The sequence below is a fragment of the Rhineura floridana genome, chromosome 4 (genome assembly GCF_030035675.1).
Source record: "Rhineura floridana isolate rRhiFlo1 chromosome 4, rRhiFlo1.hap2, whole genome shotgun sequence".
NCBI lineage: Eukaryota > Metazoa > Chordata > Lepidosauria > Squamata > Rhineuridae > Rhineura > Rhineura floridana.
In genome coordinates this window covers 184,545,945-184,571,244 of record NC_084483.1, presented here as the reverse complement: position 1 = coordinate 184,571,244, position 25,300 = coordinate 184,545,945, and the positions used below count along the sequence as shown (strand labels likewise).

Sequence of the window (25,300 nt, the reverse complement as noted above, 5' to 3'; positions counted from 1 at the left end):
AAGTGGACAGATACTGTAGACATTTCTGTATAGCTACGGTTTTGCAATGACTACCAGGGCAACTTCAAGCATTACGTTGTTGTTCTTTTTAAGGTACACATCTAAGGTATAAGTGCACACCTAAAAAACATAACGTGTGGATGCAAAAAACACATCCCATTCAGAACCACTTCAGGGAGCTGTGATGTGCATCAGCTGTTGAGTGTACCCTATGGAAAACCCATCTCTGTCTTCATGTAATGTGTGAAATGGCCCCAAGTGCTTAGAAACACCTGTATTTTGGTGTTCCAGAAAATTGCATTTATGTTGAAATTTGGTGACCTGTCAAGTAATTATTCTGTTGCACATTTGTGCAAAATATAAGATAAAGCTTTTTTAAAAAATGGCTAAGTGCTGCAAGAGAAGCTATGCTAATATAAAAGAGCAAATATGCAAGTATAACACAGAAAATACTGTACTTTATTAGCACAAAAAAGCTGTAACAAGGCACAGCAAGCGGAGGAAAAACACACACATATGCAGCTTTGGAGTTCCCTACCTCACAGTCACAGCCATGGAGAAGAACATACTGTGGCAACTGGGTAAGAAACTAGGGAGCACTAGTCCTTGGTACAGGATGCATAAGCAAAACCAAGGAATTCTGTACTCCAACACAAATTTTAGTGCAAACACAGCTAGGACAAAACAGGTTATGTTCTGTCCATAAAGAGAAGAAAAGAAACAACAGAAGCACAAGAGCAACTTTTCAAAAAGTATTTTGCTCAAGATCTACAACTTACCAAAAAAGGTGCTACACCATTTACAAATACAACGCTAACTATACGAAGCCTGAAATGTTACTTATGATGCATTGAGGAGGAAGGGAAAGAAGTGGGACAGAACATTACCTGTTCTAGATCAGCTTGAAGTTACAGCTAAGCTAGATAGTTTTTAGCAGACAGTTAAAAATGCTGTTTTGAACCATTTGAAAACCAATTAGTACTAAGTTCCAATTATTATTGTCAGGTTCCTTATGGTTGAGCGTAGCTCATCTGCACAACTATGCCAACACCAGTAGCTGACTTAAGTTGCAGTCCCACGCACACTTATTTTGGGAGTTAAGTCCCATGAATTTAATGGAACTTTCTTCTGAGTAAATGTATGAAAGATTGCATTGTTAGATAGGAGTTACTGAAACTTTCTATGTATATTAAAATTTACTAAAAATTTTATTTTTTGAACTAGGGCTGCACTGCTTAAGACAATTGATTAAAACCCATCTGATCAACTAAAGGTGACCCAAATTAACTATGTAACAGATTTTATTAAAAATGTGTAAATTTTAAGTACTTGTGCAAACTGCACATGCCGTCTTTAGAAGAGGCATTCCCCCTTCCAAGTCATGCTGTAACAAATGCCTCTCCTAAAGTATCACAGAAAGCACCATGTGCAATCATTCTCTATAAAAGAAAGTATGCCTTTTCTTTTAGAACTGTCATTTTAGTCATATGCAAACTGACGCAGACTTAGGTAGCTGATTAATCTATTAACACTCATACAATTATACACTAAGGTGTACTTAACTGGGAGAAAGCCCTTTTTAAAACCAAAGTTTGATACAGAGTAGATGCATATAAGTGCTCATTAATGCATGTGTTCAGTTCTTAGAAGCGCTAGGTGACAGCATTTTTTCCCTTGTTGCTCATGATTTTTCATCTTGAAAAAGTTCTAATGTGAAAACTGGCATGGGGAAAACTGAACTAGAAAATGTAGCAGGTTTTGCTGAGAAAGCAACTACATTGGAACACAATTGTTGGTGCTCAAATGTTCAAAAAAAGGAAAAAAGAAAGCCAGCAACCCACTTTGTTCTGAATCCTGAAATTGAATAGAATTTTGTCAATGCCCAATAGCTGCCTTACATAATTACTACAGGAATTGTGGTAGAAAAGAACGTATTCCAGAATTGGCCAATTATAACCTGAAAGCCTACATTTTAAAAGTGTGATTTTATGTTCTGCATATTGTTTCAAGAGGTATTAACAATTAGGCTTGATTAATAGCAGGCAGCATCTGAACACACTCATGAACACATTAAGCTTAAAGTACAATGTTGCAAAAAAAAAAAGGAAAAAGCTAAACAATGATGTGCTTACTGCAGTTATACTGTATAGCACAAAAAAGCACATTTTCTAGTGAGCTTACTAGGGACTCTGAACTCTGTTCACTTCGTCTTTATTGGTTCCCGCTCCAACCATCGCACTCGAACCTTTTGCTTATAGTGATATTCCTTTAGAAAGTCCTGCAACATGGATGGCAAAGGGAGACAATCAATCCCATCATATGAAGTGTACCTGCAGATCACTGCCCGGCAGATATATTGCAAGCTAAAAGGAAAAGTCCTGTTTAGGGAAACTGTAAGCAAGGGTTCAAAAAACATGCAAGAACTAGGATCTTTGTAGTGTTCTAGAAGCCCTGTAACAGTGGAGGAGTGAAACACACAGGGGTCGTGAGCATCAAAACTGAAGTTGTGGTTCCATTGCTCAATCCGCGCATGTAGAGACCGATTGTAACGGCGGAAGCTCACAGAGAAGAGGTAGTCTTCTTGAGCAGAATCCCTGAGCAAAAAAGTGCCTTCAGGTTTTCCTTCTAGAAGGGCTTCTGCTTCATAGCGGTCCATTACTCCCCAGTAGCATGGATTACCAGTAATCTGAAGTAAGTCTGGGACAAGGCAGTGTATATAATCAATCTGAGTATGTACTTTCCAAGCTCCTTGTCTACTGACGTGGCTATGGCTCTCTCCAGACATCTGCCGCTGCTTTTGCCTACGTGACTGCAAGCAGAGAGTAGTTGTGTCTTCCTCCAGATCGCAACTTCCCTGTGGTGTTGAACTACAGTCTCCAGTCAGTTCAGACATGCCAGGGGCCAACTTTGGTCCCAGTTTATATAACGGATTAACCTGTGCAGTAGCTTCAAAAGTATGTATCTGAGCATTGGGAGGAGGATCAACCCCTTCCTCAATACTGAGTCTTCGTCTTTCTCTGAGCCTATCCTCCTCATCTTCTGTAGAAGCCACAGAAGGATCAAATGCATCAAAAAGAGTTGAGTGTGGGCTCACTGGAGCTGTATGCTGCTTAATTAGATGCCATTTTTGGGCCAGATCTGATCCAGGAGGGAAAGGGCATTTTTCTAACATTAGTTCAGAGAGATGGATCTTTCTTTTGTTAGAAAAGAGAGGTTTGGACTGTTTACAGTAAGTTCTCATAGGAAAGCAGAAGCCAACAGTATCCTGCAGTCTTTGTCGCAAAGAACGACTCCCAATGGTCCTGCTTGAGATACTGTCTGTGTCGTGAACGGAACTCACACCATATCTTCTCTCTCTCCTTTGCAAGCGAGAACGGCCAAATCTTTTATCACTCTCGAAAGAGCTTTGGGTTTTTGTGGAGCAGGAATGTTTCTTTTTCCCACCCCATGGTGCATGCCTTGAGTAGGAATCCCTTCGTGCAAGTCTAGCTCCTGTGGCAAAGCCCAAGTCTCTCTCTCTCTCAATGCTTATTTCCACAATCTGTGGGATTTCTGTGGCACAGTTTTGATTTTTCCTTGCAGAGCTTTTTGAAGAATTTAGACTCAGTTGTAAAGAAACATCTCTTAAAGGGCTGCTTGGTCGCTGCTCAGCTGGATCATGCACAAACACACTTTTATCTCTAACTGAAGAACTATTTGAGTTTACATCTACATTTTCACTTCTATTTCCACCTTCAGAGTTGAAGAGATTCTGGCATCTGTACTTGAAGCTGTTCCACATCTTCCCAACTTTACCCATGGATTAGGTTACCTAAATTTCGAAAGACAGGAAGACATTGTTTTAGGTAAGTCACTTACTGAATAAAGAATCAAAATGACTTTCTGTAAACGTATTGAGACAAGTCATGCACAAAATGAAAAGCTAAGGGAAAACTTTGTATTTTTATCCCTCTCCCCTTTTACGCTCCAACAGAGCCCTCAAGGTAGCTTACAATAAACACATTTTTTAAAAGATTAAAACTTGAGAGGATGGGGTGCGTGAGTAAGTTCTCAGGCTGATACTCTCCACCCAAAGTATTTAGAAGTTTTTATTTATGACACTTCCATTTGTATGTGATGGAGCACAGATGTTTCCAACTGTAATTTTAGCAATGAGATTTGATGTTTTGGATATGTACATGGGCAAGATTTACAACTACAAAGCAGCATTAGTGATCCTCTTTTTATTAAAACATTCATTTCATAGTCCTTGTTCTCAACAGACAGATATAAATATCATCAAATGTAGCATAACATACATGCTTGTATAACCTCCATAATTACAGTATTCATTACAGCTCCCAATACTGGGATTTCATACTCATTTTTATTTTATTTTTTTATTTAATTTATTTATTAGATTTTTTATACCGCCCGACTAGCAATAGCTCTCTGGGCGGTGTACAACAGAAAATACAAAATACATCTCATAAAAAGTGCATAATAAATATTACAAAAACGTTTAAAGTGCAAAAATCAGATTACATAATTTTAATTTTAATCATTGAGATTTCCAAACTTCAGTAAGAGATAAAGTTACAAAATAAAAGCAATGATTTTGATCATTATTATCTGTGATTAGTACTTTTAAAACTGAGCCTATTGGCCTTTTAAGGGGTTCACTAACAAGATCTTCTGTTCAACTTTTTTTTGACACAGACTATCTTACTGCAATATTGGAGTTTTGGGAGAAAGTATCAAAGAGGAGAATGCAAAGACAGAGCTAAAAACAAGATCCACAATAATACTAGTAACACCCTGTGAAAGGATTCCTATGAACCTTCAAGTGCATTTAAGCAACAATTCTCAACGATGACCCATAAAGCAGTTGGTGATGTGAAGTGTTGCCTGATCATTTGAGCTGGCTGCTGGCTCCCCCCTCCCCAGCTGCTGTTCAATATCAAAAGACTACTAAATATACATCCCTTTTCTAATATTAGCTTTCCAGGTAAGCAATTTTTGTAGTTGCCATTAAAATGGGCTCCTGCTGGGAGGAAGGACGAGATATAAATCAAATAATAATTAAATAAATAAGAAATGATATAACACTGTAAGAGAGATTTGGTTCTAAACCCACATCATCAGGTTGTCCTACACCTAAACCATTATTTCAGAGATGCTCATCTAGTATCTGCTTATGGCTTCTTTATATATATTTGAGCAGCAGTAGGAACCCTCTGGCCCATGAGCCTAATTACGCCTGGCAAGGGTTCTAATTTGAGCCGCACAACCATTCTTCCCAAGTCACACCCATCAGTTCCACACATGACATCATGTATGTAAACGTAAAGACACAGCTGCAAAGGAACAACTGAGAGTCTTAAAATGTGCTCCCAATTGTTCCTCAGCAAGTGGGGCTTGTGTGAATGAATGATGACAAGGCTGGAGCAATTCTCCTACAAGGAAAGGTTGCACCAAAAATTTGGGGATTTTTAGCTTAGAGAAAAGGCAAGCAAGGTGACCTGATAAAAGAGTATAAGATTATGCACTTGTAGACTGTCAATGAAGCTGAATGTTGGAAGATTCAGGACAGACAAATGAAAATACTTCTTCACACAGCGCATAGTTGAACTATGGAATTCGCTCCCACTGGAGGCAGTGATGGTCACCAACTGGGATAGCTTTAAAAGAGGATTAGACAAATTCATGGAGGAAAAGACTATCAATAGCTACTAGCCATTATGACTATCCATATTCAGAGGCAGTATATTTCCGAATACTAGTTGCTGGAAACTGCAGGAGGGAAGAGTGTTCTTGTGATTAACTCATGCTTGTTAGCTTCCTATAGGCATCTGGTTAGCCACTGTGAGAACAGCATGTTGCACTAGATGGGCCACTGGTCTGATCCAACATGCTTTTTATGTGGTGCCTTTCAAATATGAACCCAAATGCTAGCTCTGCTTTTGGCTAGGATTGGTTCCACACATGAAACCCTAATTGGAACTGATTCCTGCCGAAAGAGGGACTTGAAGTCATCACCAATCAGCTGATCAGCACTGACTTCAAGTCCCACTGGGATTGGCTACACTCCAGAGTTCCCAATTAGAAACTCCGATGTGTTGCCAGCCAATCCCTGCCAAAACCAGGGCATGAAGGACAACACTGATCTGCAGCAGTGACTTCAAGCCTACTCACCGCTTCTTTGACAGAATTATCTGTCTGACCTCATATTAAAATGAGAACTAGACCTGGTTGTTCCCAGTTTCTGCCACAGCAAGTTGTGATCCACCCTCCATTAAGGATTTAGCTGAACAGGCAGTCTCCCCCTACCAACAAGGCCATTTTTAAGATGAACTCTGTCATATCAGCCTAATCAATGCTATGGCGTGATTCACATACCTCCCTATTTCTCCTTATTTGTAATGAGGATATTTGACTGCTGAGAAAATGATGGCTGGAAAATGAATGCAGATTTCCCGGTTCATGGAATTCAGCCCAATAGGAGAAAACAGCTACTATGTGCTCAGCTTAGAAACACTGAAACTGAAGTAAAAGTGAGGATGTAGGGGCATAATATACTGTGGTTAAGCATGCCTGAAAGGACAGGCTGGTGCCCAATAGGCTATGTCAATTGGCAGGAGCCCACAATTCTCACAGGCTTGCTTACCATGGCAAGTGGGCCACCCATCACAAACATGAGCCCTAATCTTTCACCTAGCCTTGGAGCTGGGGAGACAGTGGGGATCATTCACACAATTACACTGCACTTTGGAAGCATAGCACAGTAATTAGGGGGACAATCCCTACTTGCCTCACTCCATGGTTGAAAGGAAAGGTCCAGCGCTCCACTTCTGTAAGGGGAGGCGGCTGAAGTTTCTTGTTCCAAGGTGCTCTAACAGTCAATTAAACCAAGCACTCAGACAAGCAATTAACCCTGAAAGGGGGGTTGGAGATTGTACCTGCAATTGTGGTGTAATTCTACAGCACAGTGCAACTGGAGATATTTGCCCTTTCCCCTGCTCCATGCTTGAAGCTGGATAGGGAAACAGGGGAATGACACCAGACTTCATTTTCTGTAATGTAAGGTTAGGGCTAAGATGGCATCCTTGGGAGAGGGCCAGGATCCTGGGGAACAAACATTTGGCTGGCTACTAAGGCAAGCCAAAATTTGTGGATCCCTGTCTGTAAGCTGCTTTCAACTACCTAGCAGGCCAGGTGAAGGGCTATTCTTTACATTACACTGAAGCAAAACCATTTTTGTTACCAAGAGTAGACTCAGTAGGGAGTTGAAAAGCAATTTCGGCTTCCAGACAAGTATGCTTGTAGGATATACATGTTTACCAACATGCATTCCATTCATGTCTTTTTTAGGGGTAGAAGTGTTAAGTAATGAATCCACTGACAAAATATTCTTTCCAAGACAACTATTGTAGTCCTAATTAAGATGTTCTGAGAGATTTATTATCTGCTGCCGTTTATGTAGTGTGTTCTTTTACAACTGAGCAAGTGTAGGATCCTTAGTTGTTTTACTCTAATTCTGAAGAAAACTAGTAGCAATTGAAAACCCAGCACCACCTACATTTAGTTTTTCCCAATTCTACTATACACCATAGCAAATCAAATTCTAATTTTCAACTGAATTTACTTTCAAGTTAGCTGCCAAAAGTTGTCATCTTTACAACAACCCTGGTATTGTGTGTCTCCCCAGCTGCAGATGTGGAGGGGGGGGCTGAGTTTGAGAGAATGGCTTGGCTAAGGCCATCTAGTAAATCCACAGCAGAGGCAAAATTCAAACCAGGGACTTCCTGATTCAAGCTCGGCCTCAGTGCCAGTATGCTACGCAGGTAGTTCAGTAGGAGAACAATTTGCTCATTAGATTTTATAGTTTTATTTATTTAATTTATTTATTAGATTTATATCCCGCCCTGCATCCCTGTAGTAGCGTAGGGAGGTAGTTTTGAACAATAATTATCTGAGAAGAGGTTTTTGCATTGCTACTTTTAGCAATTGTCATTTCAATCTTGTAAAAAGTGTCAAGAGCAACATTTTCAGTTTCATGAATTTTATCATGTCAATATAATAAAAAAATCCAGAATAAGAACATCTCATAACCAAAATACCCATAACAGAATTTTTAGTATCATTTAGGCAAATGAAGTCTATAAATATCTGTACTGTGAAACAGACAACTTTCATTTGTTTTATATAAACATTTGCCCTGACCTCAGGTTATCACAACGGCATTATTTTTCACTAATATAATTGTAGAACTGGGACCTACAATTAATGTCGCACTGGGGAATGCTACCTATTCAGGGTTCCAGCCAGTTATGCCATTTTCCAGGATACCCCACTGCATCCTCCTCCTCACTGGGTTTCCATTTCCCCTCCCCCAGACATTCAGCATTCTGTTGCAACTGAGCAAGCTCAATCTTCACTGCCCCTCCTTGTTTCCCCCCTTTTACAGTTTTTTGGACTTGTGAAAACTCTGGGCCCCCCTCCCCAAGTCTGGATACCTTCCTTATGCACGGATGGTACTACACAAAGATTCACATTCAGAGAATGTATTTGCCATTATATGTAGGAAAAATATGAGTCCCACATGAGATTGCAGAAGGGGCAGGGCTGAGAGAATACATTATTTCTTTTGCCAATCTCCTTGAAGTTCACCTTCACATGCACATGGGCACAGGCTCACACAGACATATAGTAAGGGAAGAATTCCACGTCACCTTCCCCTATAATTCCCTGCCAGTTTTGGCATGCTCCTAAATGGAAACATGGATAAAGTCCAGCACATATAGGCCCAACAACATGTTATCCTTACCCGGTAAAGTTGGCTGGAGTAGCGTAAAGACTATATATAATCAGGTCTATATTTGCATAGGTATTAGTTGCATGTTGTGTCTAACGTGCAAAAACAGTTCGGTAGACAGCTGCAATCCTGCTTCTGCTGTCCCAAAATGCATAGACTCTACTACGTGTTTGTAGGCTTTGTGTGAGTTCCAGCTAAAGAAATTAAGACCAAATATTGCAGAGTGCTGGTTTTGAACAATAATTATGGCAAGATTTAGGTCACTTAAAGTTTATAACTTTGTTGACTGTCAGTCAGCAGAAGGGATTTTTTCTAAATTAATCAATATACTAGATGTCTGACTACTGAAATTATGCCACAGAAGAGACCTAGCAACAATTATGTAAGGACACCCAGTTGAATCAGATGTCACTGAGAAGAAGGGATGAAAGCAAAGGGTGGGGAATAGGATCTCACATACAAGAATATCCCTACCCAATAGATCACTGTGCTCTGTAAGTGAGGGCCTCCTGCAGATACCATCTTATCAGGAGGTCTGTTCTGCACAACATAGGAAGCAGACCTTTAGTGTTGCGGCACCTACCCTTTGGAATTCTCTCACCTTAAATATTAGATGCCATTTCTGTAATCTTTTCAGCGCCTACTGAAGACCTTCCTCTTTCAACAAGCCTTTTAAGTAGAGACCTTATCTCAACCTGCGTCTATACTGGAATTGCTTTTTTAAAAAGATGTTTTTAAAGCTTTTTTAAAAAGATGTTTTAAAAGATGTTTTGTTTTAATATGTTTTTTAAGAGGTTTTGATTTTAATATATTTTAAAGTCTGTTTTTATTATGTTTTAGAGTGTTTTTACGACCTGGGAGAGCAGGGTTCGAATCCCCACACAGCCATGAAACTCTCTGGGTGACCTTGGGCCAGTCACTGCCTCTCAACCTCAGAGGAAGGCAATGGTAAACCCCCTCTGAATACCGCTTACCATGAAAACCCTATTTATGGGGTTGCCATAAGTCGGAATCGACTTGAAGGCAGTCCATTTCCATTTAGTGTTAAATGTAATAAATAAAGAATTAAAACTTCAAACATACCTTTTCTGGAAAATCGGTATTTTCCATGCAGAGTCTACAGTGACCAGAGCTATAAGCACCAAGATGTTTACTCAAAGTGTTTTAATTTTTTGCCAGATACCATTTCTTTCAACAAAGTTTCTCACCTGTGATGTAATTTCAGAAAATATTAAAGCCTTCATTTTAGTTTGTTTAAGCGCCTACTTCAAAAAGCAATGCTTTTCTTTGTATGAGAAAAACATTCCCTGAACTCCACCACTTCAATTGCTCGTCAGTCTCTAAGCCTTCTCTACTTATTGAGCAACAATGATGTCACAGAAGCTGGGAATTGGAAACTGCTACAGCACTGGTTTCCGTTTATTAAAGTGATAATTCAGAAATGTTGCATGCGTTTGAGACAATGTTTGGGAATTTCATGTTAGGGGTTGGTAGAATACAACGTAGAATTCTGACAACTGTGAATAGGTTTTCAGTGCCTATGTGACCCCTTCCCAAAAGCTATCAGAAAACAGGACTAGTAGAAACAACTTATCTAAAATATTTATATCCCCAACACTTAATCCAAGAATTCACAAGGCAGCTGTCAGAATCACAAAAAAGACACAACAATCCCACTGTCTTCAACTTGTCCCCCATGTTCCATTATTTATGGGTTTTCACTTCTAGAACTATGTACTTCACAACCTTCTTTAATAAAGTCCACAGGAATGCATCTACATAAAGTTGTGTTCTTGATCTGGACAAGAAAGCTGTGGGTGAGTCATTGAAATAATGTTTTTTGTACTGCTATATTTAAGTTTCCTAGCTTATAATTGCCACAGTTAAAATAAAAACAGGTGGGCAGAGTCAACAGTGTCATTCAGCCAGCCAGTAAAGTCTTGATGACCTCTTAATGACCTCTTTATTGAAAGCAATAATTTGAGGGCAAGTATGTTCTGGTTCACTCATTACTCCTCGCCTATAAAGTCAGGCTGCAATCCTATAGACCAGTGTTTCCCAAACTTTCAACATGTGCGTACCCCTTTTGAGACATTGATTTTCCCGGCGTACCAAACTTTTACAAAAATAATTGGGAGAGGAGTAAGGTATTATAACACATTCGTAATTCCTATAATTTTATATGAAATGTTTGTAAAAAAATAAATACAAGTAATAAACATTTTAATAATAGAAATCATATTTATATAACAAAAATATATATTCAAAAACAGAAATAATTCATATACTAATAATTAAAATAACTATTATTCAAACAAAAAAACCATTCTGGAAATAAAGACCCGGAGGGGACCCCCCAAAACCGGAGACTCCAGCCAAAAATCATGCAGCATGCAGAGGGTTTACAGAGCCAGTGCTTGCCTGGGCTGGAGGTTTGAATCTCCCACTCTTTGGCTGCAGAGCGGTTTTCCCCCCATCCTGCCTGGGAAGCCACTCAGGCACGCAGCGCAGGAGCAGGCGGGGGATTCACACCTCCCACCTAAAATTCACAGCTGATGAGCAGGCAGGCCAGGCAGGATGGGGGGAAAACAGCTCTGCAGCCGAAGAGCAGGAGATTCCCCAAGAGGGAAGTGGCTGGCAAGATGGCCGCTGCAGGGCTGAAGATAAGAGAAAAAAGCTCACTTCCCCGCTTCCCGGTGTGAACACTTTTGTAGTCAAGCATACGCATAAATATCTTTGTGCGCCATCTGTCTGTTTGTAGAAGCGTTTTTTGGTGGCCAAAGTCACTGCAAGGGTGTCCGAGTCTTATGAGAATCTGGAGGGGTGCACAAAAAGACAAGGAATGCATTGAGAGCAAAAGAGACTACGCGTTGAATAACATCAGGATAAACCACTGTTATATTGATCTTCCCTCACATGATTGTGTGAGAAACTGGAGAAATCACAAGAACTGTATTTTCCCTTAAAAGAACACACGCACACATTTTTTGCTGCTAAAACCCAATGATAAAATACAAAAAAACCCCATTCAGCCGCATACCCCTTGAAACACTTTCGCGTACCACCAGGGGTACGTGTACCACACTTTGGGAAACACTGCTATAGACACTTATCTGGATTGCACTGTTTAAAAGTGTTCACTTGAAATGATTAACTGTTAACTTGAAAGAAAACATCCAACTACTTTGTATAGGATGTACTTCAAAAATACATCTCCCAAATATCTGTAGCCCACCTGCTAGCTTCTTAACATACAATACACCAACTAATTTAAAAACACTGCTCATATTCACAACAGTAGAAAAGGAAAAGACTTATAACCAAGCAAGAATAAAACATGGAATTTGCTCCATTCACCTTAGGGCAGCAGACCACATTGTCTTCTGGGGGGGGGGGAGGAAGGAGAGAAATCAAGTGGCTATCAATTAGCTACTGAAAAAGTCACTACTTAAAACACTGTTGCTTCATGACAAAGTACAGCTGAAAAGGTAGCATCTAAAAGAACTTTCAATCCAATCTGATTTTAGATTGGCCAAGCTAGAAGTAAGCAGTCCCACATTCTTCATCATGATTGATTGATTTTTTAAATAAAAAGCACCAAGTGTAGTTTGCCCATAGCTAGTCATCTTACACTGCAATCCTATACCTACTTACGTGGGGGGGTAAGCCTCACTGAACTCTCAGCAGGCAGTTCATATAGAGTTGGAAGGGGTCTATAAGGCCATCGAGTCCAACCCCCTGCTCAATGCAGGAATCCAAATTAAAGCATACCCAACAGTTATAGCACTGTTATGTCAGCAAGGCACACACATGTGTGTGTGTGTGTGGGAACAGTCCTTTTTTGGGTGGAAAAACAAATCTGAAGACTGGCTGTGCAATCCTATGCATGTCTAGTCAGTCCCATTAAGCTGAATGGGATTTAGTTTCAGGTAAGAGTATGCATTACAGCAGTGGTTCCCAACCTTTATGAGCACAGGACCCACTTTATAAGCTGAATTTTTTTGTGACCCCCTCCCCCCAGGGAGGCAGGCTGGCTGCCAGGAAGGAAGGGGGAAAGCAGCCTTTCTTTGCAGGCTTGCTTCTTTTTGCTTCACAAAAAGCCCTCTCCTTTCATTCTAAGTAAGGGCGTTGCCACTAGCGGCAGTGCAAAGAGACGGGAATCAGTGATAGTAATCCCCTCTTCTTCCTGGTAGCTCCACCCTCAGCCTCCTTTGGCATCTGCCATGTATTTTATAGGCAGATGCCTGCCCTTAGTGCGCCTGAAAGATGCTCTGGCGCTTCAGCAAAAGGCCTCCCCTCTCGTTTGGAGCAAGGGGGAGGTGTCATCTGCAGCAGCAGTGGAAAGCAGACAGTATAGGAGTGAAGACTTTTTTCAAAAAATTAATAAATAATTCATTTCTTTACTGTTCACGGCCCCCTCTGGATTACTTCGCAGCCCCCCTGGGGGTACCGGCCCCCAGGTTGGGAACCACTGCATTACAGGATTACAGCCAAAGGGTGCTTAGTTAATGAGATCATCAGATTAACACAGTGAGAGAAGTAAGACAATTAATTTTGCATTGCTAGAAAAAAAGCACAATCAAGTTTTCTGACAAAGAAATGATGAATGCTAGCAACTGTCATCTTGATTAGTGTAACCAATTTTGCTGTTACGTGGTTCAATTCCAGACTGTTTTAAAACTGGGCAACACAAGTAGATTGAATACAATTCTGCTGAAGGAAAGATTGTTATGTTCTGCAAGGTCCAGGCATTTTAGTGGAAGATGGTAGGACTCAACTACCCATTTTTGATAAACAAAACTAGTGACACAGTACCTTTTAATAGGTCAATGAACCATTACTGATATTATAGGCAGTATTTTCCTTCAGATTCAAGTTTAACATGTTGGGTCACTACTGCTCTTTAGAAGAAAGCAAGTAGAAGCCTAGTGCAGTCAAGTTATACAGACCCCACTTAAGTCAAGAGTAAACATGCACACTAATTCATGATACAGGATTAAAGAAAACCACTCTTGCACATAAATGCCTTCCATCTCTCACCCATCTCTAGCCATGTCTAGCCAGTTGCTTGAAGCGGACCAAGATTGAGATTGTCATCCCAAATTCATTCCCAGCACCTTTTTTAAAAGTCAAACTGGCTTCCTTGGTGGTTCTAGCTTCTCTAACTATTTTCTCCATGCCATGCATAATTTTATAAACTTGGAATCCATCATATCAGCTTTTACTTGCATTTTTCCTAACACAAGGAAAAAAGAAAAAGGGCACAAACATCACAGCCTTTCTTCATAGGGGAATTGTTCCAGCACCCAATCATTTTGTTTGTCCTTTTCTGCACCTTTTCCAGCCCTACAAACACCAAGTCAATCACCAGGAAAAGACCTAGAGTCTTATATTCTCCAGGCTTCCATGCAAGGCTCTGAGTTTGTGTCCTCCAACAACTGGAGAGGGGTTAGAAGGAAGGAAGATGGAGTTTTCCTTTCACTTGCAGCACGCTATTGAGAAGGGAAAACACTGGTGCTACTACTTCCCTTTCCAGAACTACAAGGCAAAGAGTGGCTGTGTCAGAGGACTCTAGAGAAAATCAGAGGCAGCAGCCACCACTGAATGGAACTGGGTACTCATGAAGATGGTTAAGGGTAGCTTCAAACATGAATTTCCTGGGCAGGATGCATTCCCTTTAGTAAAAACTGTGAAAAATGGAGACCTTGCCTCCAAAGCAATTATGTATACATGCCCATTTTACTGTGTGTATGCACAGTGGACAATGATTCTCCAAGTCTGAACGGAATTATTAATTAATTAATTACATTTCTATCTCACCCTTCCTCCCAGGAGCCTAGGGTAGCAAACAAGAGACAAAACTCTAAAAGCATCTTTAAAATAAAGCATCTTAAAAACTTTTTTTTAAAAAAAACTTTAAAGTTGCAAGATATATCTGAAGATAGTTTTAAATATAAGCTCTTTCCAACAGCAACTCTTCATGTTGTCAGAAAGGTTCTAAAGACATCCCTTTCTAAAGGGCAAACAGCAGTGGGAAACCACGTGCTGTCAAAACCAGATGCGACTCAAGTGAGCTGAACTCTAGAAAAACTGGGGTGAGAAGAATCCCAGTGATGGGCAGATTTATGGGTTCCAGGTAGTAGACAATGTCAGGAATTAAGTTCTCCCATGGAGTTCTAGAGATGGTATTCAATGAACTATCATTGCACAAATGAAGCACATGTGCAGTTTGTGCCATCATTAGCCAGGGCAAGTCTACTGGAAGGAGCAGCAGGGCCACACTGCTGCTCCTGTTAGTGTCACCATGTTCAGTTTAATTTCCGCATTGGGGGGCCCTGTTGAAGTGTGGAGACTCCCTACACAATTTGGATGTGGGGAATCTCTATGCTTAGGGAAAGCTCCTTGCTGTAGAAGTTATGCTTCACACAGCAAAGGCAGGAGAAGGAGCAGTGAGAATTTGGGGGCAGGGCTAAACATACCACCCTGCAGCCCCTTTCACCATGCTTGCCATCTACAAACAGTGCATGAAAAGGACTGCAGTCTCCGGTCAAGCAGCCTTTGCAGGATTCTGCAATACTTCAAGCAGCTCTTGGGAAAAGCCAATACAGCCATCATTCCTGGGATCTGCATGTACACCTTTGGTGCCACAGTAATGGACACCTATTGGATAGTAGTTGTGACAGTGACAAAAGAACCTCCCCTCCACAAAATACACCATCTTCAGAAGGGGAGGATCCATTGTTACAGAGCTGCTGCATGCTTAAGTAATCAAGTTCTTAAAAGGGGGCAGATTATCCATGGACAGAGCTATATGCTGCTATATTTAAATAATACCACTCACGTATAGCTACACAATCACAAATCCCATTGAGGAGTTAAAAACTTCCTATACAAAAGACTGTACAACTTTTGGCAATTGTGTTGCCTTACGTAATAAAGCTTATGATACCGTACTGGTTTATAGCTTTTAAAATGGTACCTTGAATTAGATTTTCTGGGCTGCTACCCACCTTTGGGCAAGATTTTATATTGTGTGACTATGGCAATGGATCTTTAAGCTCCAAGTAGATATAGGCACTGTATAGGTACCTTAACATTTTCATGGGCTTGCACCACTAATTCCAGCAAACAAGGAAGCTCATATATTGCAGGAATTCTTCTAGACATTTGCAGTGAGTCAGAGCCACAACTGCAATAATCTTGGAGCCGATCACTGGCTTGCTGGACATTCCCAGGTATTATGGTAAGTAAACTGCATCTTTCCAGGGAAGCATCTTTGTAGTCGGATTATTCTCCAAGTTTCTTCATTGCTTTATATATTCCCAGAACCTCATTTCTAGGTGAATTTTGAAACAGACAGCAGCACAATGTTATCAACAGGAGTATCTCCTTCCTGTGGATATCAAAAGGTTTCTCAGAGGCAAAGCCTTTTAAATAGAGTACTGGACAGTTTTTTAAAAAAAGCATCCTGCAGGAAATATTGGGATAAAGGAAAAGACAGGAGTTCTAAAATCCACAGAGAGCCAGTGTGGTGTAGTGGTTAAGGTGTTGGACTACGACCTGGGAGATCAAGGTTCGAATCCCCATACAGCCATGAAGCTCACTGCATGACCTTGGGCCAGTTACTGCCTCTCAGCCTCAGAGGGAGGCAATGGTAAGCCCCCTCTGAATACTGCTTACCATGAAAACCCTATTCATAGGGTCGCTATAAGTCGGAATCGACTTGAAGGCAGTCCACACTACTAAAATCCACATCCCCCCACCATGGTGTATGTCTGTACTGCCAGATACCAGGGATAAATGCAGGCTGTATTTTTCCCCCTTTCTGGCTGCTTGTTAACCAAAACCTAAAACAATCTTCTAACATAGCTGACCAGAACTGCACGAGCACACACTCATTTAGGCAAGCAATATGCATTAGGATTAGCATTAAACAGCATACCAGGAATCAACAGTAATTCATCTGATAGGACAACCTAACCACAGTAGTCCATGCACTGGCAACCTCACAACTGGATTACTGCAAAGCATTCTATGTGGGGCTGCTCTAAAAGCTTGAAATGGACTACTGCCAATACATGAAATAGGTTGTAGACTCTTTTCTCTGAGGTTTCTAAGAACATATTGGGTTTAGCGTGTCTTAAACTTCCATCCTTAATGCAAAGAGTTGAACAAATGACCTGCAAGGTGTCTTCCAACATCATTAAAGATGGAGTTTTATATGTTTTATATGTTTCATTCAAATACTGAAGTTGCTGTTCAGTTAACAGTTTCCTTACGTAGCTAGAAATGGTTCAGTTTACCTGAGTACTGGAACCAGTAATAGTACACATTATTGTTAGTTAATAGAAGGATATATTTGAAAGTGCTAAGCAACAAAAATGAAAACCTTATATTAAAGCTGGATGCTTAAGTTTCATTTTTCCATTCCCTCAGTTCCCCTTCTATTTTCTCATCCACACGCTGCCTACATTTCTTCCCACTTCCCCCTTTTGTTCTTTCCTGCTTCTCATACTTGCTGAGTGAGCAATTTCAGCTTTCTTGGTTACCGAACCATTAGAGCAGAGTATCACAAATTGTCCAAAGGTTCTAGAATGGCATCTGCGCATAAAGTAAAGCAACATATTTGGCACACCGGAATTACAGGTTGACTGTAACCTGTACATATACAACATCTGGCACCCAGACTAGAGATGTGAAGGCTCGGGAAAAAACCAAAAAATTCAGAAAAAAATGGATTATGGAATGTTTTATTTTGTTTGTGTGTACTGCCTTCCAAGTCGATTCCGACTTATGGCGACCCTATGGATAGGGTTTTCAGGAGGCTGAGAGGCGGTGACTGAGCAAGGTCGCACAGTGCGCTTCATGGCTGTGTGGGGATTCGAACCCTGATCTCCCAGGTCATAGTCCAACACCTTAACCACTACACCACACTGGCTCTTGTTCTATTTTAGCATGATTCATCGTTTTATTTTAGCATGATGAATAAAATGTTTCATTGAATCTTGGTACCCCCCCCCGTCTCAGTTCTTTTTATGGGAATGGATGCTTTATGTCTGCTTGACACTGCGAAGGACTAGCGGAGACATAATAATTTTCTTTGTTATTAATGTTGAAGGTTTCTTCTGGGTTTTTTAAAATTGTTTCTTGCCTGCTCATCATAAAGTGGCAAAATGAAAGAGGTTCCTTACAGTTCAGGTGTACCTTACAGTTCAGGTGCTCCTACCATTTGTTACAAAAAAAGTAAAAATTTAAAATGTAAATTTAATTTGTAATAATTGTTTGAATAAAATGTACTTTTAATATAAATGTGATAATTTTATGCCAAACCAACTTGTACATAATTACATTTTATGTTCCTGAAGTAACAAAATGACTTTCAATCTGTAAAAAAGTGCTAATATTGCATTTTTTCAGTTTTTCCAAAAATTTCCATTTTTCCTGAAAAAATCCAGAAAACAACTGTTCCCCCCCCCCAATGGCTTCAAAATTCCTGGAAATTTTACAGCTGTAGCCCAGACTATTACTAATCACTGTTTTACTAAAATAAAAATATGATTTTGTCCAATTAAAAATGAAGCAATAATGGGGAATTTGATCTGCATAGAAAATTATGGAAAAGTAAAGTTACACACACAAAGTGAAACAAAACACTACTGGGTGGATTTTTCTGCCTTTAAGCAGAATTCTGGATAAATGACCGTTGGTCCCTCTATGATCCAAATGTATGGTGACAGGGAAGTATAAGTCAAACCAAACTGTATGAAACAGTGTTTGAAGTGGCAGAGGTTGCAAGGACATTTTGGAAGCCAAAAAACAGACAAGGTGGAAAGCATCCAAGATAGACAGGAAAAAAGATGACAGGTTGTTGGTTTGTATCTTTGTTTCATGGTAAGTCACAGAAATATGAGCATACATGGCATGTTATCTGCCAATGTAAAACAGGTATTTTACGTAAATCAACACAAACTCACAGTTGTGTTAAAGGGAAATACTTTACTAAACAGGATTTACTTCGAAATGTGCACTGGACTGCTTTAATTTACCAACAGTTTACTTTTTGGAAGCACTTATAGCTTGATCCAATAGCACAGTTGCCATGAGCATGAAAGAAACACTGGCCTTGGGACTTCAGAATTAATGTTTTGGTTTGGAAATCCATACATTAGCTCAACAGTTATGTGTGTGGTATATGCCCCTGCTCAATGAATGCAAACGTTTTAGAGCCTAATCTGAAATATGCTTTCTAAATATCTGTCTGAAATAGGACTTTAAGAGGTAGTCCCTACTGAAATCAGTGGTGCTTACTCCCAGGTAAATGGGGTTAGGTTTGCACAGCCTAATTTACTAGAAAGTAAATATGCTTAGGAGATTTAAAGTAGCAATGCAGAGTACATGGCTTATAGCAGCCTTTCCCAATGTGGCACCGTTCAGCTGTTCTGGACTGTAACTGCCATCATCCCTGACTATTGGCTATGCTAGCTGAAGATTATGGGAGTTATAGTCCAAAACATCTGGAGGACACCACATTAGGGAAGGGTGGTTTAGAGAATCGTCATTTATTCTGGTTCTTCTAAAATACACATTCCACTACTTCTGACAAACTGAAGATCATGAAATGTGGCAATTCATCAAAGAAGAATTCAGGAACAACCAAAGTAGAAATGCATTTACAATTGAGTTACGGATGGAACTTCTTCGGCCCATATGTCTGGTGATATCAAACTGCTGACTAATATTACAAATGAAATGGTAGTACTTAACCTCTACTGCATTTTGGCTTTCAGCCCTATCCCCAAAATAAAGTCTGTAATCACTCTGAGGATCACATTTTGTATCAGGATCAGTGAATAGTGTGTCAGACTTAGCTCTGGGTTCAAATCTCTTCTCAGCCATGAAGAGACACATTCAAACTTAGTTTGCCACATACAGACATATATGTATATATATGTATATATATATATATGTATGTATATATCTATATCTCTATATATCTATATGTGTGTATATATATATGTGTGTGTGTGTATATACATATATATATATACACACACATACACACACATACACACACACACACATACACACACATATACACACATACACACACATACATATCTAACCCACAGAGTTGTTCCGGTGCTGACCAGGCTTACAGTCAGGTGGTCTATACAAAGGATTCAATGGCAAAGTTTCAGTGTTACATCTAAACCAAGCCTAAAACTTTCAGTCAGAACATTTTAATGAAAAGAGCTTAACAGTAACCACCCAAGTCCTTGAAGTTTCTGTCCAGCTAGCACAGCCAGTGTTTCTACCAAAAACTATGAACACCATAGTTTCAGTATTTAGACGGAAAATCTGTTACATGACCATAAAAGGACAGTAGTTTAGACTTCCCTAACCTCAATAAATTCAACTATAGTATATCAACTGCCAAGCCACTGAACCCATTTCTTCCTTAGTATTACCTGGTTTTCTAAGAAATGCTGTTTTTAATACTGAACAGGAAAAGAACTGAAATGCTTTACATACAATTCATCCAAGACTATAAAATAACTCAGTAATCTTAGCTCATGGCTATACTGAACTCTTTACAATGTTTCTAGGACTGACCCAGTACTAATCTCAGAATGACATACATGCAGCAAACAGAGAGAACAAAGGCAAACAATGCAATTTCTGCTGTTTTAAATATTCACAAGGCTCCCAGCAACCTAATTAATTTAGAGAATGCCCTGCTCTGTCTCCCTTTGGCAGCTTTAATAAAAAAAAACCAACTATGTCAGTACTGAAATCTCACAAACTGAAAGATGCTCACAGTAGGCTGCCAAAAACACACTTCACTATGACAAATCCACAGTGGAAGATTCATCTTCTTCTGAGGCCCTTACTTCAAGAATATATATAAATTTATTGAGGCACACTGTGTACACCAGATTTTACAGATATTGGAAATTTTCCACAAACCTACAGCATATTGGCAGATATTACTTGTCTACAATCAGCCTCAGGTGCTGATCTATGAAATTTTATAAAGCACTCCAAAACTCACATTAAGAGTTTCTTGACTGAGGTCTTAAGTTACTAAAAGGCCAGATACGTTTGCACAAATGGACATTTCCTCAGGGTACATCCACATCGCTCAATTTCAGTGTTCTACAGGTGACCTGGAATGAACAATTTATTTCATGCTAATTTGCAAGGCAAGCTAGCTCTTCATTCACTATGCATGGTGTCCTGAGGTGAAAGCATTTCCTGGATATTTTTACTCTAGAAATAGTACACATCATCTTGTGCGAAAAAGACCTAAAATCAAAGTAAGTATTGTATGCATCTACACTACAAGGTTAAAATAGAACTAGGAAAACTCTTTTGCTCGACAAAGCGCTGTGTCTTAAGGCAAAGGTTTCATAACCAAATGTTTTTGCTGCCACACACACAAAAAGAAACCTAATATTACACAGGGAACATTTTTACATAGTTCTTTCTAAGGCCACAATGCAATGTACAACTGGACTCTGGAAAGCCATTGCTTGTCAATGGTACACATACTGGGTGAGATTGCAGTTTCATGTGTTCATATGAAGTGTGTCACAATGAAATTAATGAACCTACTTGTATATACTGGACTATAAGGCTCTGAACTTGCAATGAGATCTAGGCATGAGGCATAATTATATACTTTCTGGTTCCTAACTCTAATGCTGCAATTCTATTTTTAGAAGCATTGTGTTTTATATCATGATTTTATGCTTGCAATATGTTGTGAGGTAGCTTGGAAGAGAAAACTCTGGGTTGGGAGGACCCACCAATTTCACAAGATTGTGATCTGATATATATTCACCGGGTAATATGATCTAGACAATATAGCTGGGTTTCTTACTAAGTATTTATTTATGCTGCAAGTGCTACTGCAGATTACATGGTGCTCAGTAAATGAATATGAAATAGATAACGTAGCTTGTATATTTTCCTTTTTGAAATGACACATTTCCTATGTGAAAATTTGCCCTATGTGAAAACTACTGGTCTACAAAAAGAGAAACTTTATTTTTGCAAATTATGTCTTGTGTGCAGACTTCAAATGCGAGCTTTAAAAAATGGCATCAATCGATTACTAATGCCATGAGAGTACATGACAAGGGTAATGAAGCAGATATGGGGGTTGTGCAATAACTGCCCATTCAAAAAGAAGAATCCGCTTACGTTTTTAAAAATATAGACCATTCAGAAGTCATAATCAAATTGATGAGTTTGATTCTTCTGGCACATAACCAACATTCAAACTCATATTTTATGATAAATCCATTTCATCACACTTTACTACCAAGGCTCATCTTAAAGTGAGACTGTATGCTAACTCATTTTTAAGGATTACATATCATTTTTAGCTAGTATTAAAAATGTTGCATTAAGCATTAACACTTAGCTATGTGCAGAGAACTTGAATAGAGTATTTCCCTGTCACTCTCACAAAACCAACCTATGAGGTAGGATGTTATCCCTATCTTACTGACAGATAAATAACTGAATGGAAGTGACTTATCCAAGACTGCTTCCAACATGACAAATTTAATACAGGTAGTACTGTAACGTAGAATGAAGCATTCAAGTCACATGTAATTGTGTGCCACAGTTACAAACTCATTGACTGAAAATGGCTGCAGCCTCCCTACTCAAAATCATACACATCCACTGACCTATATATAACTACCATATACAATATGCACACTATATGTGTGGGTCTCTCTACGCAGGAGGGCTTCTGGACACAAAATCCATCACATCTGAAGCTGCATTCAGTTCGTCCATGGTGGCAATGAATTTCAATACAAAACCAATCCTTTTAAACACAGAACCACAATAAGGAGGAACCAGAATTCAGTGGGAGAGCTCATGTTTTGTGCATGCTAAAGTGCCGGTTAAATGACCTCAGATAGGAGATCTGGCAAAGGCACAAAACCTGACAGCTGCTGCTGGTCAGAATTAGTTCTGGCCTTGACAGGGTAATAGTTTTGCTCAGTAAAAGGCAGTTTATGTTTATATGGTCTTTTATTCATTCATAGTACCTGCTTATTAAATAACTTCTTACATACCCCATTTGATAATAATCATCACAACTGGTAAGGTAATATGTAATAAAGTAACTCATCTAACTCAGCATATGAACAAGTCAATGAGGCTTGGGAGATTTTAAGGAAAGAGCATTCTATGAATGATGGAATGGGTATGCATCCACTGGAATAATCATAAGCACCTCTGGGGAAAATGTACCATAAGCACCTCTGGGAATAACCTTAAGAAACTAGCTGCAGGCAAACTGCCAAGCCAAACAAATGAAACAAGTTAAAGGAGACAACAAGCAGCCTTAAGAAAATCCTGTAAACCAGTTTTGTTTAATTCTTGTCACACATTTGACTATAACTCATTCCCACTGACCACATAGATGCGGTCATAAAAATAATTGCCACCCCCACCTATTACCAATAAATACAATACAAAAACTGTCTCTCGATCAGCAAATCTGAGGAAAGGATGTCTATAGCTTCTCTTTACCTGCCTCCCACCCACCCCCCACATACCACCGACATTATTTCATGTTAACTCTTCCTACAACCCACTCCTACTCAAGGCCAGGCAGTAAGGCAGTAATTTAAAACTACACCTCCCCCCCCCCAAAAAAACCCAAACCTGCCCATCTTTTCAACTTGCTAAATGAATGAATGAATGAAGAGCTAAATTCTAAGCACCTGGGTCATGCCAGATCTTGACGGTCGCCGTACAAACCATGGTTATCGGGCCCCTTAAACCACAAAACCTCTACAAGATTTTAAAGAAAATTACATTAATTGTGGTTAGACTTCTGGAGCAACAATTCCCAGAGAGGGGCCTAAGGCTGCTACGAAGAGGGAAGGATACCACAAGGCTGCTTTTTCTTAGGGGTGGTGGTGGGGAAAAGAACCTCTCCGAGGAGAGCCCAAAGAGCTGCTCGCCTTGCAATAATCCAGCGAGATTTTGAGAAAGAATATTTGCCGGGGGGGGGGGGAGAGAAGGATGCCTTTCTCCCCTCCCCCAAGTTATAGCCTCCCTGCGGGGGCGGGAAGCAGCAGCCACGGAATGTCGCCCTCACAAAAGACCGGAGAGGAACGGCTGACCGGGCCTCCTCCCCCTCCCTTTCTGCCCACCAACCCACCTTCGCCCTCCGGCTAATCAGCCCAAACCAGCCGGACTCACCTACCTAAACGCCGGCTTAGTACTGCCGGAGGCAGCCGCTGAGGCTAGCGAAGCTGGAAGTCCAGCGCATCTCTCTCTGTCTCCGCTTCTCTTTCCTGCCTTTCAGCCCCGTCTCAGCGCCGCACCGGCTCCCTCCAGGGTCCCAGCATCACCGCCGAGCGTGCCCTCCTGTCGCAGGGACGGCGCGGGGTCCCCTCCTCACACGGCCTGCGAAACAGCTCTTGCCTCAGGCCCAGACAGCGCGAGAGAGAGGGACAGCAGAGAGGAGGAGGACGAGGAACGGTAGGGGGAGGGGAAAGGATGGAGTGACAGTACCTCAGCCAATCGTACGAAGAGACAGCCTCCCTTCCTTCAACCAACCGTTAGGCTCAGCCAAGGCGGAGGGCAGGGCTAAAAGGAAAACACGACAACGCAACCCTTCCCCTCTCGTTAGAAACCAGAGAGCCAATCCTCGGCCATAGGGATAACCAACGTACAAACCACGCTCGCTCGCTCGCTCTCTCTCTCTCTCACACACACACACACACACAAACACACACACCCCAGCCGCCCATCTTGGCTGCGGGCAGTTTGCTTGGCAATTGGAGAGGGGTGTCGGCTAAGCGGCTATTTTGGAATGGGGCATAGCTGACAGGAGGGAAGGTGTTGGTTTGAGAAGAAACTGTGTTTTTCATCACGGATCCACGGGTGCGAGGGAATAAGTCCCACTGAAACAAAAGGAAGTTCCTGAATAAACGTGAGTGTAAAACTCCGATTCAACGCCTCCCACCTTCCTCGTGGAGGTGCGCAAAACAGCTTACAGGTTTATTTGCATATCCCATGATGCTCTGCACACGGGAAAGCAAAATAAAAAATGTTTCTCATTATTATTGCGCGTTTGTTAAGCCGCAAGCACGTAGTTTGTGGGAACAGCGTTGTACTCTAGTAGCCCTTCGACTCCATGGCCAATACAGTAGTCACGGTGGCGAGATACCATAACATAAAGAAATGCTGGTTATTCTGAGGAAGCATCCATGAAATTTACTCGGTCTGTTTGCGAGTATGATGGAGGACATTCCTTATTGTGGGATACTCTTCCCCAATTTTTGGAGGCCCAAAGGCGGGCCGCAGATTGACGTGGTACAAAAGTAAGGTCCGTATACTAGCTGTGATTCATTGGCGGTAGTGGGCTGAGAAGCCCGCAAAATCCGGAGTTTAGGGGAACATTGCGAATGCTAATAGTTTTTTTTTAAACTTGAAGTTTAGAAGTTTCTTTAGTTTTAATAAAACTTC

General features: G+C 40.5%; 1 protein-coding gene across 4 annotated transcripts; it reads right to left on the bottom strand.

Moving 5' to 3' along the window:
* Positions 1-438: 438 nt before the first annotated feature.
* SOCS5 (suppressor of cytokine signaling 5) lies at positions 439-24,444 on the bottom strand. 4 transcript variants are annotated; one of them, XM_061625442.1, is made up of 2 exons: positions 24,029-24,396; positions 439-3,811 (listed from the first exon to the last, which is right to left on the bottom strand). In XM_061625442.1, exon 2 carries the CDS (start codon positions 3,797-3,799, stop codon positions 2,201-2,203), a length of 1,599 nt encoding a protein of 532 aa, XP_061481426.1. In that variant the 5' UTR covers positions 3,800-3,811; positions 24,029-24,396; the 3' UTR covers positions 439-2,200. The 4 variants fall into 4 exon arrangements, 3 of the variants coding, with proteins under 3 accessions (XP_061481426.1, XP_061481425.1, XP_061481427.1); XM_061625441.1 differs by having other exon boundaries at positions 24,033-24,396; XM_061625443.1 differs by lacking the exon at positions 24,029-24,396 and adding an exon at positions 9,878-9,989.
* Positions 24,445-25,300: the final 856 nt, after the last annotated feature.

Coding starts and splice junctions, on each gene's coding strand:
- SOCS5 (XM_061625442.1), bottom strand. CDS start 3,799: ATGGGTAAAGTTGGGAAGATGTGGAACAGCTTCAAGTACAGATGCCAG.